We start from the raw sequence: 15,914 nt of genomic DNA on the forward strand, positions 1-15,914 counted from the left end.
TGTGAGAAGCGAAGTTTCAGGGAACCAGGCAGAAGAGGGCCTTCTCAGTAGCGGTGCCCTCCCATCAGATGCTAAGTTTTTAACGTTAGATGTTTTATCATGTTTTTAATATTCTGTTGGGAGCTGCCCAGAAACCCAGCCAGATGGGTGGGGTATAAATAATAAATTATCACCACCATCATCATCATCATCTAGGGTCAACCTCTTCTCTATGGTCAAAACTAACTAAAGGGCCAGTATAGGCAGTTTATCTTTTTGGAAGATTTCCCCTTTTCTTACTTCAGAAGAACAACCCTAAAGCAGCCCCTTCCGATCAAATGAAGAACACAGAAGTCCTCTCATCACCAGTAGAATCGTGTATTCTTGGGTTGTGCAATTTGGCAATAAATAAAGCTGCTACATTAGGTTCAAGCATGGCCTCCCCACTCAAGTGACAGTCCAGATTACACATTCTAGAGCAGCATCCCTGCCCCTGGTGCCTTCCAGATGTTTTGAACCACAACTCCCATTGTCCCTCACCACTAGCCGTGATAGAGTTAAAAAAAATAAAAGGACCACCTGGAGGCACCAGGTTGGGGAAAGCTGTTCTAGAGTTTGCACCTTCATGTACAGCCTGCATCGAAGTCCTTGGGCCAATACTGGTCATCCATGTAGCAAACACTCTCCCAGCTGCTATCTGGAGGGCTGTTTGGAAGGCTTGGCGGGAGGCTACTGGCCAGTGTCTGTTCCCATTGTACCTCCACCAATCTGTAAAGCTCCATAGACGTCTGAGCATCTTCTACTGATGAATGTCCATTTCGGCTAACCTAACAGATGGGAGAGGGGGGGGAAACACCAAACTGTGTGTAAGGTTCTAGTCCTCAAGATGTGCCTTCTAGTAGCACTGACCCAAGCCAACCACTCCTACCAACTTTTTATAAAGTATATATTTGCAGTGAACAATCCTAAGTTTTCCTATTTAAGAAGTACATCATAGCCAGTCCAATAGCACTGAATTCTACTACTAGGGGTTCTCATCCCTCCTCACCCCGCCAACCTCAATCCCTTCATTTACCACTTCATCCAACATCCCCGATATCCTCCCAGCTCCTTCAACCCCTCCACCACATCCTCACAGCCCCTCAGTGTTCCCCCATTCCTGCTTTACTTAAACCTATGATGTTGTTCAAACATCTCAAAACCCAACTTCTCCTTTGCTCGCCTCCTTTGCCCTGTCTTCATGCAAATCCAGGACTGCGATGCGGCACTACAACTCCTCCAAAGGGGAGCTGCGTGATGACAACCTTGCATTTTTATGTATATAGGAAGATAACCCATGATAGCTGAAATGAACCTTTGTGCTCAACGGCAGTACAACTCTATCTCTGAATCCTATCGGGGTTGCCTAATAAGTTAATTTATTTAACAATTTATTTTCCACCCTTCATCAGAGGACCAACACGGAGGCTTATAAATATAAAAATACATTAACATAGTGACAAGCAAAATAATACCACCACCCCACCCCACCCCCGGAGTTTAAAAAGCCATGGATTGTTTGATTATCCAAAGGCCTGGTAGAAGAGGAATGATTTTAGTCTGGCACTTAAAAATATGTAATGAAGGGCCCAGGTGAATCTCCCTGGGGAGAGCATTCCACAGTTAGAGAATTAGGGGACAAGACTGAACCCTGAGGAACCCCACATTGAAGGCAGGCTCCACAGGACCAAACAGACTCCCCAGACATGACCCCCCCCCCGGAGATGACCATCCAGGTTGGACCGGAGGCACTGCAAAGCACTGCTGCCCACCCCAATTCAGACAGCCGCTCCAGGAGGAAACCATGGCTGATGGCAGGGAATGCTGCCAAGAGGTTAAAGAGAATTAACAGAGGAATGTTTTCCCTGTCTCTCTCCTGACAGGAGTCATCATACAGGTCAACCAAACAGTTTCTGTGCCAAAACTGGACCTAAAGCCCGACTGAAATGGATCTCGAAAACAAAGTTTCTTCCAAGAGTACCTTACTTGGATCTGGAACTGAGAGAGGAAGGCATCTCCTTAAATTACCTGAATATTCTTGTGTAGCAGCTCACTAGCCAGGCTCTTGAGAGAGACGCTGGCTTTCATAGGGAGCCCCATCTTCTTCCTCAGCAGGGGGCTCCGACTCGTGTCCCGTGTCCAGGCATGGGGGTGAAAATATTTCAAGGCTCGGAAGTCGTTGTGGATGGCATGCCCCACCACTATCTTGTCCCTCACGATCTGTAGGATCTGCAAGAATTAAAAGGCCGTTTAGCCACCTGCCGTAACAAATAGAGGGCCTTAGGAAGATGGCGAGGATAGGCTGTGCTCTGCATTTTTAAAGGTGGGTCAGAAATATTTTAAAACTGTTTCAAACCATGTTATGTGGCGTGACTGGATCTGAGGGGATATTTGCTTGGAATCCTGGGGATTTGTGAGCTACAGCAGTTAGTGGGTCTGGGGCAGAGGCTGAATGGGTTTCTTTAGCCTGGGACTAGGTCTAGGAGAAGAGATTTCTATGTGAAAAGAAGAATAAATATTGTAAAAAGAAGCTTGTATCAAAAGCAGACAAACCTATCTATTGATTTTTCTCCTGTGAATAAGAGAGCCGTTAAATTATTCATCCTGGCCCATTTCCTATAGGGGTCTGGACATCCGCTACAAAGCGAATTGTGATAGTGAGACTATGGCAATACAAACTGACAGAAAAAATAAAGAGATCCAGTATGGTGTAATGGTCAGAGTGATGGACTAGGACCTGGGAGACCAGGGTTCAAATTGACGCTCAGCCATGATGGTTCAGTGAGTATGACCTTAGGTCAGTCACTCCCTCTCAACCTAACTTGCCTCACAGGGTTGCTGGAAGGAGGAAATGGCAGGGAGAACTTTGTACACTGCCTTAAGCTGCTTGGAGGAAAGGTGGACTATAAATGCAAAAATAACAGCAATATGAAAATCGGTACAGCTATACACAAGGGGAAGCTTCCTATTCTGTGGAATAGCATTCCTGTTGTGATACTAAAAGGCACCCCCTATCTGCACTTTCCGGAAGGAACCACACTTTCCAATGGGCTTTTCATTTTTCTGTTTTCATTTATCTTACACGTAAAGCACGTTGAAACGTTGTTTTAGAAGGCGATTAATAAAGGATGATAATAATAATACAGTCGTACCTTGGAAGTCAAATGAAATCCGTTAAGACTTCCAAAATGTTTGAAAACCAAAGCGTGGCTTCTGATTGGCTGCAGGAAGCCCTGTCAGGCGTTTGGCTTCCAAAAATAGTTCACAAACTGGAACACTCACTTCTGGGGTTGCGACGTTCGGGAACTAAGCTGTTTGACTTCCAAGGTATGACTGTATTCCCGATGGCTCTGTACAAAAAGTGCAAAACCTTTTGGACTCAAACGCTGTGCAAATTACAAAGCACAAGGTACACCACAAGCCATTAGCAATGCTGTTGGGTTATATCAATGGGACACAACTATAAGAAAATTAAACCCTGATCTTCTGATAGTGGCATGCCCAGCCATAGCACACGGGGGGGGGGGGGAGACACGTGTTAAAACATCAACAGAAAGGAAGTGGATAAGTTCAGCCAGCAAATACAAACCCAGGAATGGAGACAAGAGAACAGAGCATTTTGCAACAGACAGGTAGCCAGCAATTATTCACCTGGAACTGACCCCTGTGAAATGGGTTAAGCCAATCAAATGCAACATTAAAAGGCTTGTATTCAGAGACTTGAAACGAACTGGTAATGATGTACTAATTAACCTAGGCGCCGTTAGCCTTCAAAGAACGAGCGACAAGGGTGTGGGGAGCATTATGAGCTTTTAAATTTTCTCGATTGTAATTTTGAAGGATGCAATAAAGTAGGAAGGTTAAAATGTATCACTCTCCTTAATAGCAAACTCAGGTGCTGAGTGCCAAGAGAAGTGGAGCCAAATTAGGGTGACCGACAAAAAAAAATCCAGAGGTGTCAGTGCTGCGGGAAAACCGAAGGTTTGAAGTAGTTGCAAAAGGTGCGATTGGGCAAGAGCCCACAAGATTATTGCAGATCACAAACTGGAGTCCCGGCCCAAACACCCCATGTCATTTTGGAGGGTCTCTTGAACGTCAGGTGCAGGTGTGTGCATGTTGGGAATAAGGGATGAAGTGGGAGATGGGCCCCACCTGCACAAGACATTGAAAGCAGTATCATACCAATGTTTAAAGAGTCCAGGAACTACAGTTTAAGGGTGCACACAGAAGGTGCGTGCAACTCCAGGTAGGGCTGGAAATGCCCCATGCCTGAAACCCTGGGCAGCCTCTGCCAACCAGAGCAGACAATACTGAGCTAGAAGGACCGACGGTACGACTCATTTTTCAGCAGCTTCCTATGTTCCTAAAAGCCGCTTGTGCTTTTCCAAATCCTTCTAGGATACTGCAAGCTGGCGGACAGGATCGTTCTTCTTCTTAAATGTACAGTGCAGTATCTAAGGAATACAGGTGCTTATTAGAAGTGATAACATTATTTATTTAGTTGCATTTATATCTCCCCGTTTCCTCTAAGGAGCTCAAGCTGCCATACATGGTTCCCTCCTCAGCCCAGTTCACCTGAAGGAACATCTCCACCCCCATCGTTCAGCCTGGACACTGAGGTCCAGCGCCGAGGGCCTTCTCGGTAGTGGCACCCGCCCTGTGGAACACTCTCCCATCAGATGCCAAGGAAATAAACAACTATACAACCTTTAAGGTAAAGGGACCCCTGACCATTAGGTCCAGTCGTAGCCTACTCTGGGGTTGCGGCGCTCATCTGGCTTTATTGGCCGAGGGAGCCGGCGTACAGCTTCCTCGTCATGTGGCCAGCATGACTAAGCCGCTTCTGGTGAACCAGAGCAGCACACGGAAACACTGTTTACCTTCCCGCTGCAGCGGTACCTATTTTCCTGCTTGCACTGGTGTGCTTTTGAACTGCTAGGTGGGGAGGAGCAGGGACCGAGCAACGGGAGCTCACCCCATCGTGGGGATTCGAACCACCAACCTTCTGATCGGTAAGCCCTAGGCTCTGTGGTTTAACCCACAGTGCCACCCGCATACCTTAGAAGACATCTGAAGGCAGCCCTGTTTAGGGAAGTTTTTTATGTTTGATGTTCGCTTTTTTTAAATTAATAATCTTCTGCTGGGAGCTACCCATAGTGTCTGGGGAAACCCAGCCAGACGGGTGGGGTATAAATAATCAATTATTATTATTAATATCTCATCAAATCCCTAAAACAACCCTGTGAGGTAAATTAGGCTGAGGGGCTGTGACTGGCCCAAGACCATCCAGTGAACTTCACAGCCAAGCAGGGATTTGACCCCTGGCTTCCTAGGTCTTAGTCCAACACTTTAACCACTATACCACACTGGCTCTGTTTCTCATTTTTCAAATCTTGGAAGTTCAGTTCTCTACATTTTCCACATTAGTTTCGCAATTTTTGTCAAAGAAGCAGCAGCAACAGCCTTCATGGAATTTCATGGATTTGACCCCCGTCTCCTGGGTCCTAGTCTGACCCTCTCACCACTAGACCACACTGGTTCTGCAGCAAGCATCTAATTCTCCAGCTGCATGGATTCCAATCCTCAACCCCTCTTCTCCCTCCCTTGCTTACCTCGCTCCGTGCAACCTTAAAAGGAGTGGCCTTTTCCATGTGTCGCCAGGTGATCCCGCTCCACCGAGTCCTGTAGTCGACTATCGGGAGCTCCGGCCGGACGTACTTGTCGTAGATGACATCCCCATCGTAGTTCACGACTGTGCACCGCGCCAACTCGCTGGTCCTCCCAGCGGGGCCCGTGCCCACCATTTCGCAGTCAAGCGCCACACATTTCCTGGGCGTCGGGCGGGATAAGGAACCGGTGCCCTTCCCGCCAGGGGAGGCTACTTGATCCTTGAGACTTTGGGAAGATGTCGGCCACCTGCCTGGGTTCACTGAAGTGCCTGGCGCAACCGGACAGAGCAGGCAAGGCTCCCTAGGAGCCCCTGCTACGTCCTCCTGGAACAACTGGCCACAAGGGCTGACTTCACAGCGCAAGGATCTCAGCGCACCACCCAGTTCTGAGCTGCCTGAAGTCGTCGGCAGGGCCTTTCCCTGCAGTCCTCTCTGCTCCACTGCCCTCCGCGCCATAAACCGCTGGTATCGGCGGCTTTTCTTTTTCTTCTGGCCGGAGGTTTCAGCATCCCGGGAACCTTTGTCGTGGCCCGGACCCCACTTAGGGCAGAGGCACCCAAGGTCCTGCTCATCATCCATCCCCAAGTTACCCACCTGGACCACTTGCGCTGGAGTTACCCCACCTGGCGAGCAGTTGGTGGTAGACGGCATCCTGACGAAAGAAGAAACCCCAACTAAAGAATCATGGCAAGAAAACTTGATGGACTATGCAGAACTGGCAAAACTGACATACAAGCTACGGGACAAGGATAACTGTGACTTTAAAGATGAATGGGAACCCTTTACAAAGTATTTGAAGACGCAGCAAAGCGAACTGGACTCCTTGGCTGGTTTTGAATGAACATTCACAAACTTTTTATTGATAATAATCAGCTAAATAGTTTGAGGATCTATACAACTGTGTAACATGCAGAAAACAGCATTTTTAGAGAAATCAAAGACTGGAACTGAGGGAAGTCGGGGGTGGGTTCTGTGGGGGGAGGGAGGAAAAACGGGGGAGAATAAGGATGATATGTTTCTGGATAATACGTTTTGTTTTAATTTTGAATAAAAAGTTATTTAAAAAAAGAAGAAGAAGAAGATGCGGGAGACTTAGGGAACGGGAGGTTGTGTGGAAAGGCTGATCCATACACGAGAAGGCAGAGAGGGGCATGGTGGGGAGAGCAAATAAGGCGCTATCTCCTTGTGGGGTGGTGATATCCTGCCTCTCCACCCAGAAACAGGGAAAGCAGGGTGGATAAAAATCACAGGTTATTATTTTTTAATCAGATTTTTTAAAATTTAAATTGGATTTTTAAAATAAAATGCTTTTGGAGGAAAACATTTTCTAAAGATAGTTTTTATTTAAGTTACATTATAGTCCAAACTAAGGCTATTCATCAGGAAATAAGGATTTGTTTTTTTAATAAAGAAAATTGTTAAACCACATCAGTTAACAAACATGGATACATATGCTATAATGTTATTATTTTAGTTGAATAAATTTAACTACATTTAAGTTGTTATTAAGGAAATGATTATTTTTCTCCTTCCAATAAAGTACAGCAGAAAAGTTGTCCAAATATAAGCAGTCAACTTATTAAACCTCACAATAATTTTGTAATTATCTGTCAATGTATTTCTAATAGTATAAGCAAATCAGTAATTTTTGATATAACTGTAAAAACTACTCTGAAAATTTATTATTCCAAAAATGAAACCTTCATCTGGTTGTAAATATTAAGAATATTAAGAATGGTTGGGGGTGATGGGAGCTGTACCAAAACAACAGCAGAAGGACCACAGGGTTCTAGCACGGTCTTGATCGTGGCAATGACCTCTGGTAATCCCTGCATGGGGTGCCAGTGGTCTTGCCAGCTCATTTTATCATTCAGAAATATATTGAACCCTATCCTTTCCGAAAGGTCAGTTTATTTTTCCTGCCTCAGTTGTCCCATGACCCAAACCTCATCTGAGATTTTTTAAAAATATAATTCTTCTATTTTATTTGTTTATTTATTTATTTATTGCTTACTTTCAAAGTGCCTACAATTGCTGGGTGGTGTTTTGAAGCTCTGCTCTCAGGTTTATCATCTTAAAAAGGAAAGCCAATGAAAGGTAAAAAAAAAAGAGGAAAAAGAAAATGATTTAAATTGTTGTTGGGTCTTTAGCTTAAAAATGGCGACAATCCTGATCAATGTTAATAGTAAGTAAACTTTGTTGTATTGTTATATTTATTTTAAAAATATTTCTGGTTCTATGATCCCATGAAAGGTATCTGGTCCACCTTTCAACAACAATGTGTTCATAACGTAATGTAAAATAAACCCATTTATAAACATTATAAAGCAATAAATTAAAGCTACATATGAGTAACAAATGTTAACAAACAGAACCTAGCTTTCAGTGCCTTATGAGGGTATGTATGTGCAATCTTCATGTGCCTACAGAGAGAAGCCAAAGAAGAACTATCCATAGGAGAGCATTACGTAACTCTGAGGCCACCACAAGAGAGCCCCTGCTTTTGGAAGATAATTGACAATGTTACCTCCCTAGGCTGGGGTACAAAACAGGTAGATGGGAATCTACTGCTATATCCCTAAGTAAAAAGGTAAAGGGACCCCTGACCATTAGGTCCAGTCGTGATAGACTCTGGGGTTGCAGCGCTCATCTCGCTTTATTGGCCGAGGGAACCGCCGTACAGCTTCCGGGTCATGTGGCCAGCAAGACTAAGCCACTTCTGGCGAACCGGAGCAGAGCACGGAAACGCCGTTTACCTTCCCGCTGGAGTGGTACCTATTTATCTACTTGCACTTTGACGTGCTTTCAAACTGCTAGGTTGGCAGGAGCAGGGACCGAGCAACGGGAGCTGACCCCGTTGCGGGGATTCAAACTGCCAACCTTCTTATCGGCAAGTCCTAGGCTCTGTGATTTAACCCACAGCGCCACCTGCATCCCATATCCCTAAGTAATCTGAAGTATATCAGGAAGCATTTCTGCCCAGCCCTTTAAAATGGCTGAAAAAAGAATGCTAGGGAGCAGGGGGACCAGGAGCAGATTTTTGCATCCATGGACCTGTAAACTTGATTATGTGATGCTGAATTCCTGCTGCCAGTCTGTGCAGACAATACTAGATGAACCTGCTTCCTCTTATCAGTATCTGGTTGGTTACTGTGAGGAGGAGGGGGGAGGTTATTGTTTTATTTTGAATTTTGTGGTCTCATTTTGTATTTTTACCTTGTGAGCAGCCCTGTGATCTTCGGGTGAAAGATTGTATATAAATTGAATAAACAAATAAGGAAAGGATAAGGAACTAGATGCCCCCCCCATAGCCGGCTGCCCCCCAAACTTTCTTCCTTCCCATATGGTGAGGTGGGTTGGGGTGGGGGAAGTTTTATTTATTTACTTTAACCATTTTAGGCCGCTTTATGGGCAAATGCCCGTCCAAGGCAACTCACAATTAAAATCAGCCCAAAGGGAGAAAGAATAAATCTAACGTTTTGAAAACTTAAAAGAGCAACAAACCGTGTTATCAAGGCCCGAAAAAGGAAAAAGTTCAATCAGACCACTACTCAGCTAAGAAACAGCTTATGAAATCTACAAGTCCCACCCCGTTTCAGCCGAGTTTCACTTAAATTATACCCCCTTCTAAAAATAGATAAGGGGTAATCCAAAATAGGTATGCGGACCATCTTCTATAATACCCCCTCACGGGGCCTGGGAACTTCCCAAGCCTTCCTAAAGCCCCACTTTTTCTCTTGCCTTCAGTTACTTCTTCGACCCCCAACTTTTAAGGATTAGACCCGCCCCACCCTTATGCCCATTTCCCCCTTACCTAAGCAAGCCAGATCCCCACGTGTCGCTCCCGGAAGCAAAGGCGACTCTCTGGCGACTCTCACATGCCCGGGCAAGTCCTGCGCTTCGGACGCGCCCCCTACCTCTGATTGGCTGCCTTAGCCAAGACGGTAGGGAGGCTATCTGCATAAATGGGCGTGGCCTGGGATGGCTGCTGGCTGGCGCCTCGCTGTCCGCGAGCAAGGAAGTCGTCCTGCTTGCGTCCAGTTTTAAGAGGCTGGATCTTAACTCCCGCGTAATTGTGTACAGGGCAGCCTGATTGTAATCTTTATTTTTTGTCGGAAAGATCTGAGTTGAGCTTGCCCTGGTTTACTTAGAAGGTCCTGTGTGAGTGTCTGGAGGCGGTTGGAGGATGGATGGCAGCTAATAGATTGAGGTTGAATCCTGACAAGACAGAAGTACTGTTTTGGGGGGACAGGAGGCGGGCAGGTGTGGAGGACTCCCTGGTCCTGAATGGGGTAACTGTGCCCCTGAAGGACCAGGTGCACAGCCTGGGAGTCATTCTGGACTCACAGCTGTCCATGGAGGAGCAGGTCAATTCTGTGTCCAGGGCAGCTGTTTATCAGCTCCATCTGGTATGCAGGCTGAGACCCTACCTGTCCGCGGATTGTCTCGCTAGAGTGGTGCATGCACTTGGACTACTGCAATTTCGCTCTATGTGGGGCTACCTTTGAAGGTGACCCGGAAACTGCAACTAATCCAGAATGTGGCAGCTAGACTGGTGACTGGGAGCGGCCGCCAAGATCATATAACACCGGTCTTGAAAGACTTACACTGGCTCCCAGTACGTTTCCGAGCACAATTCAAAGTGTTGGTGCTGACCTTTAAAGCCCTCAACGGCCTCGGCCCAGTATATCTGAAGGAGTGTCTCCACCTTCATCGTTCTGCCCAGACACTGAGGTCCAGCACCGAGGGCCTTCTGGCGGTTCCCTCACTACGAGAAGCCAAGTTACAGGGAACCAGGCAGAGGGCCTTCTTGGTAGTGGCATCCACCCTGTGGAACGCCCTCCCATCAGATGTCAAAGAGAAAAATAACTACCAAACTTTTAGAAGACATCTGAAGGCAGCCCTATTTAGGGAAGCTTTTAATGTTTAATAGGTTATTGTATTTTAGTGTTTTGTTGGAAGCCGCCCAGAGTGGCTGGGGAAACCAGCCAGATGGGCGGGGTATAAATAATAAATTATTATTTTTATTATCACTAAGTGCAATAGGGAGTTACTCTCCTGTAGCTGTATTTAGCCTTGCAGCTTTCTCCTGGCATTACTCTCTTTCCTAAGAACCGGCTTAGGATAAACTTCCCCCATCGGCCGGATTCAGACGTGGGTGCAAAAAGTTTTCCGGGAACGCGGGGCTTCTTTTCAATGTAACAAAGTCCTTATGCTAGTGGCACTTTCTGCTTAGTAACTAGATGTGCAGATCACCCAAGTATAGATTGTCCCACGTGACAACTGCACACATGTAAGTTTCACGGCATATGGGTGTACGTGGAAACTTCGATGGTTCAAGGCTTCCCAGAGGGTGTATGTGCTCACTCAGATAAGGTTGTCAACGCTTTTGCAGGTCCTGCTCCTGTCTCTTAACAGAAGCCTTATGCATAGAAATGAAGCAACTTAACCTTGTTTCAACGGCATGCCTCAAGATGCTCACATCCACACCATGGTGTTCCCCAAAGAATCTGCATAACCAAATTTCGTTACAGGTGCTATGAATAATAACTCTGTGAGGGATAAACTACACTTCCCAGGATTCTTTCGGAGAAGCCCTATGGTGTGGCTGTGACCTTAACTAGTTGCATTTCTCAATGTCACACTACTATAAGCAGCATGGCTGTTTAAATGTTTTTAAAAATTGACAGTCTTTCATATACCAAAATGCACGTGCATGCCTGCGAAAAACATAAATTTAGGCAATGATAATTACATTAGGACATGGAAAGAGATTAAAAGAGAAATATTATTATGGAACAGATTGAAGCTCTCATTTTGGGGGAGAATCTCTACAATTAAAATGAATGTGCTGCCCAAAATGTTGTTCCTATTTCAGGCGATCCTAGTGATAGGCGGGGCAGGTTGCTTCAAAGAATGGAAGAGAGACTTATCAAACTACATCTGGCAAAGGACCCAGAATAAAACATGTTACTTATAAACATTAAAGAAAGAGGAGGTTTTGCCCTGCCAGATTTGAAGATCTATTATGAGGCATCATGTCTATGCTGGTTAAAAGAATGGTTAGTTCTGCAAAATACGGAACTGTTGGATTTGGAAGGATGGGGCAACAGATTTGGGTGGTACACCTATTTATGTTATGGAAAGGTGAAGGTTCACAGGGGCTTTTTGAACCATATAATAAGGAAAGCACTATACACAGTATGGGATAAATACCAACAGAAAACCCCCTGGTGGCTTTCATAATTAGAAGCCATTTCAGTAAAGAAAAAAAATATGGAAAAGAATTGGGCAACATATAAAAAATTATTGGAAGAGGAGGCAAATCAATTGATAATAATAATAATAATAATATAATAATTTATTATTTGTACCCCGCCCATCTGGCTGGGTTTCCCCAGCCACTCTGGGCGGCTTCCATAGAAACCAAAAGTATACTAAAATCACACATTAAAAACTTCCCTGAACAGGGCTGCCTTAAGATGTCTTCTGAATGTCAGGTAATTGTTGATCGCTTTGACATCTGAAGGGAGGGCGTTCCACAGGGCGGGCGCCACTACCAAGAAGGCCCTCTGCCTGGTTCCCTGTAGCTTCTCACAATGAGGGAACCGCCAGAAGGCCCTCGGCGCTGGACCTCAGTGTACGGGCAGAACGATGGGGGTGGAGACGCTCCTTTAATTGAAGTTAAAGAAATTTGAAGAAATTTGGCATTATGTGACAGACTGGCTGCAATATTATCAATTGAATGAAACCTTTAAATTAGATAAGAAAAATGGATTCACAACAGAAAATTCAAAGGTAGAAAAATAATTACTAATACAAAATAGAAGCAAAGTGTTATCCAAAATGTAGAGATTATTACTTGATTGGGAAGTAAAAGTTGAAGAGGTAAAAGAAGTCATGATTAAATGGGCAAAAGATTTTGGGCATATGAAACAGATGGACACATGGGAAAATTTGTGGATCAGAGATTTAAAATTTACAGCATGCTACACACTAAAAGAAAGTATTATGAAGATGTTTTATAGGTGGTATTTGACACCTAGTAAACTAGCAAAGTTGTACAAAACAAACTCAAATAAATGTTGGAGGTGTAAGCAGGTTGAAGGAACAATGTTACATATGTGGTGGGGATGTAAGAAAATTAGAAACTTTTGGGATAGTATTTATGAAGAATTGAAAAAAACTGTTCAAACAAACTTTCGTCAAAAAGCCTGAAGCATTTCTCTTGGGTTTACTATCATCAGATACCCCAAGCTATAAGGATATTTTTATATGCCTCTACAGTACAGTGGCAAGAATACTTATTGCCAAAAAATGGAAGGGGGAAGAGATTCCAACAAAGGATAAGTGGCAAAGAAAGTTATTTGAATACATTGAGCTGGCTAAAATGACAGAAATAATTAGGAACAGAACAAGTCAAAGGTTCAGTAAGGACTGGGAGTGTTAGAAAAATTACCTAGAAAAACATTGTTCTCAAATAAAACCTTTACTGTGCTTTGATTAATTTTTGCAAAAGACAAAACAGTTATCATAATTAAATAAGTTAATACCAAGAAATGAAACATCTAAAAAAGGCAGTTAAGGAAAGGAAAGAATGACTCAAATTGAGGTGGTGGACGGAAGTCAACTCAAAAGACTATAGAATGCTTAGGTTTGATAATTCAGAGTAATAATCATGGGTAATTGGTGGAGGGAAAGATATTAGTTATTATGTATTTTTATGTATTTATTCATTTTTAGTCTTAGTTTGAACTTTGGATGGAAATTTTCTATGGATGTACGTAAAGCAAAACAATAAAAATTATTAACAAAAATGAAATGCACATGCATGCAATGATAACTCACGATGACTCACACCTTTTCCTTTGTGGAACTGGTTTGCCTGAATACGCAAAGCACATCCTGTGATAATGTAGGAATATTACCCGGGAGACAAGGGATCGCCGCTTAGCTGTGAAGCTCACTGGGTGACCTTGGGCCAGCCACTGTCTCTCAGCCTAACCTACCTCACAGGGTTGTTGTGAGGATCAAAATGGGGAGCTTGGAGGAAAACAATGGTATTTAGATATAAACAAATGAATAGTGGTCCTGGGACAGGGTGCAATGTCAGAAGAGTGGAAAACTTGCTGAAAATATTTCACGAGACTAACCCTTTTCTATCTGCAAACTAAGACAAAGGTGCTGAAGTCCAGTTCTGCCATTTTAGATGTTAAGGGCAAGGTTGTTTGTGTATGTGCACATTCAGGCTGATGTGTGTGTTATTTTCAATGTTTACACCCACCCCCATTGGGTATATTCAGAAGTAAATTGCAAATATCTAATAACAGTAGTTTAACAGTGCAATCCTAGACATGTTTACTCAGTCAGAAAAGACCCACTTTGTTTAATGGGTAAAGGGACCCCGACCATTAGGTCCAGTTGTGACCGACTCTGGGGTTGCGGCGCTCATCTCGCTTTATTGGCCGAGGGAGCCGGTGTACAGCTTCTGGGTCATGTAGCCAGCATGACCAAGCCGCTTCTGGCGAACCAGAGCAGCGCACGGAAAACGCCCTTTACCTTCCCGCTGGAGCGGTACCTATTTATGTACTTGCACTTTGACGTGCTTTCGAACTGCTAGGTGGGCAGGAGCAGGGACCGAGCAACGGGAGCTCACCCCGTCACGGGGATTCGAACCGCAACCTTCTGATTGGCAAGTCCTAGGCTCTGTGGTTTAACCCACAGTGCCACCCGTGTCCCTTTGTTTAATGGGACTTACTCCCAAAGAAATGTGTAAAGAGCTGTAGCTTTAAGAGCCGTTGCTGCAATTATTGTTGTTCTGCAGAGAGTCTGTGGGGGATACAAGATGAACTTGTGGGATAGGTGTTGCTCATGCATGCTTCCCCCCTCCCCACACAAAATGCCATCCTACATTCAACCCTTTAATATGGATTCTGGGAGGATCCAATAAGTAAAAACAGAAAGAACCGACCTCCGGAACATTTGCCAACAATGTATTTGCAATATCTGAACAATCTGTTCGCAAATTAAGCCTCCCTCTACCACCCTCCCTAAATCAGGGGTGGGCAGGCTTGGGGGAGGATCCCAGAACAACTAATAAACTGGAATGCAGTACAGAAGCTCCAGTATAAACCCATCGTTAATGCATTATTATTGTGTCAATGCAGAATACACAAGTTTGGGGCTCCCCTGCATTTCCCACAACTACAGCCAACAGCTCCTGCTGTTCTTAAGAGCAGCCTGATGTCCAAGGAATTAAAGAGGGAAAGTTTTTCCAGGCATGAAACTCAAGAATTTCACCTCCTTAATTTCCTCATATTGGGTTTGCTAATGAAGACCTAAGAGCAAGGCCAGTAAAAAACATAAGCTCTTCCCCAGCCCTACCTGGAAGTGCTGGGGACTGAATCCAGGATCTTCTGCGTGCAAGTGGTGATGCTATACCAGGGAGCTACAGCTCTTTCCCCAACCTTAACTAGGAGAGAAAAGAAATGGGGGGCAGGGAATAGCTTTAACTAACAAAGGCAGTGTCTTCTTGGCCCTTTAACAGAATCTGTGTGTTTGCTCAAACTCCTGAGCACACGGTTTCAGCACACAGCATGCTCTCCCTCTCTGGAAGGGCTTTTCATTAGCAGCTCTGTCTGCATCAGAAGGGTTGGAAATTGGTTGCGATGGTGCGTGAGCTCTTCCTGTCTCTTCCTGCCTTCTCGGTCCCCCAGCAGAGGGCAGTTTCTGGATGCTTCAGGCCACATGCACAGACTTTGCATTAAAGCCAACGCCCCTGCCCTGTGGCTTGGCTAGCGGGGGACAGAGGCAGGATAGTCTGCCGGATGGCTTCCGCCAGCTCTTCAAAGGGAAGAACCCCGGCAAATTAGTCTGATGGCTTGCTGTTCCCCGTCTTGCCCTGCACAGGACATGTCTGTCTCGATGCTGAGAAGATCCAACTTTCAAGTTAGACAACAGCTCGCTGTCCCTGATCCCCCTTGCTTCCTGTACCCCCTCAAGCTAAGGACTGCTGGTCTATGGATTCAGGCTCAGGGAAATCTATTATTTTGTGTTTCATCTATTTCTCACCAAAGGAGGGGTTTTTTTTGGGGGGGCAATTTCAGAATACAGATTTCTTGTCTGAAAAGGGACGCTTCTGGCCTGATTATCATCTTCCAAAGCAACTACTCTATTCCGAACTTAAAAATGGAAAGCGTAATGCTGGTGGTCAACAAAAGAGGTTTA

General features: G+C 44.8%; 1 protein-coding gene across 1 annotated transcript; it reads right to left on the minus strand.

The window, feature by feature from the left end:
- Nucleotides 1-242: 242 nt before the first annotated feature.
- On the minus strand, nucleotides 243-9,666 carry AEN (apoptosis enhancing nuclease). The gene is made up of 4 exons (XM_053365042.1): nucleotides 9,502-9,666; nucleotides 5,631-6,339; nucleotides 2,047-2,247; nucleotides 243-806 (listed from the first exon to the last, which is right to left on the minus strand). Exons 1-4 carry the CDS (start codon nucleotides 9,648-9,650, stop codon nucleotides 603-605), a joined length of 1,263 nt encoding a protein of 420 aa, XP_053221017.1. The 5' UTR covers nucleotides 9,651-9,666; the 3' UTR covers nucleotides 243-602.
- Between the last annotated feature and the right edge of the window lie 6,248 nt (nucleotides 9,667-15,914).

Source organism: Podarcis raffonei, chromosome 14, assembly GCF_027172205.1.
Source record: "Podarcis raffonei isolate rPodRaf1 chromosome 14, rPodRaf1.pri, whole genome shotgun sequence".
In the NCBI taxonomy this organism is placed as follows: Eukaryota; Metazoa; Chordata; class Lepidosauria; order Squamata; family Lacertidae; genus Podarcis; species Podarcis raffonei.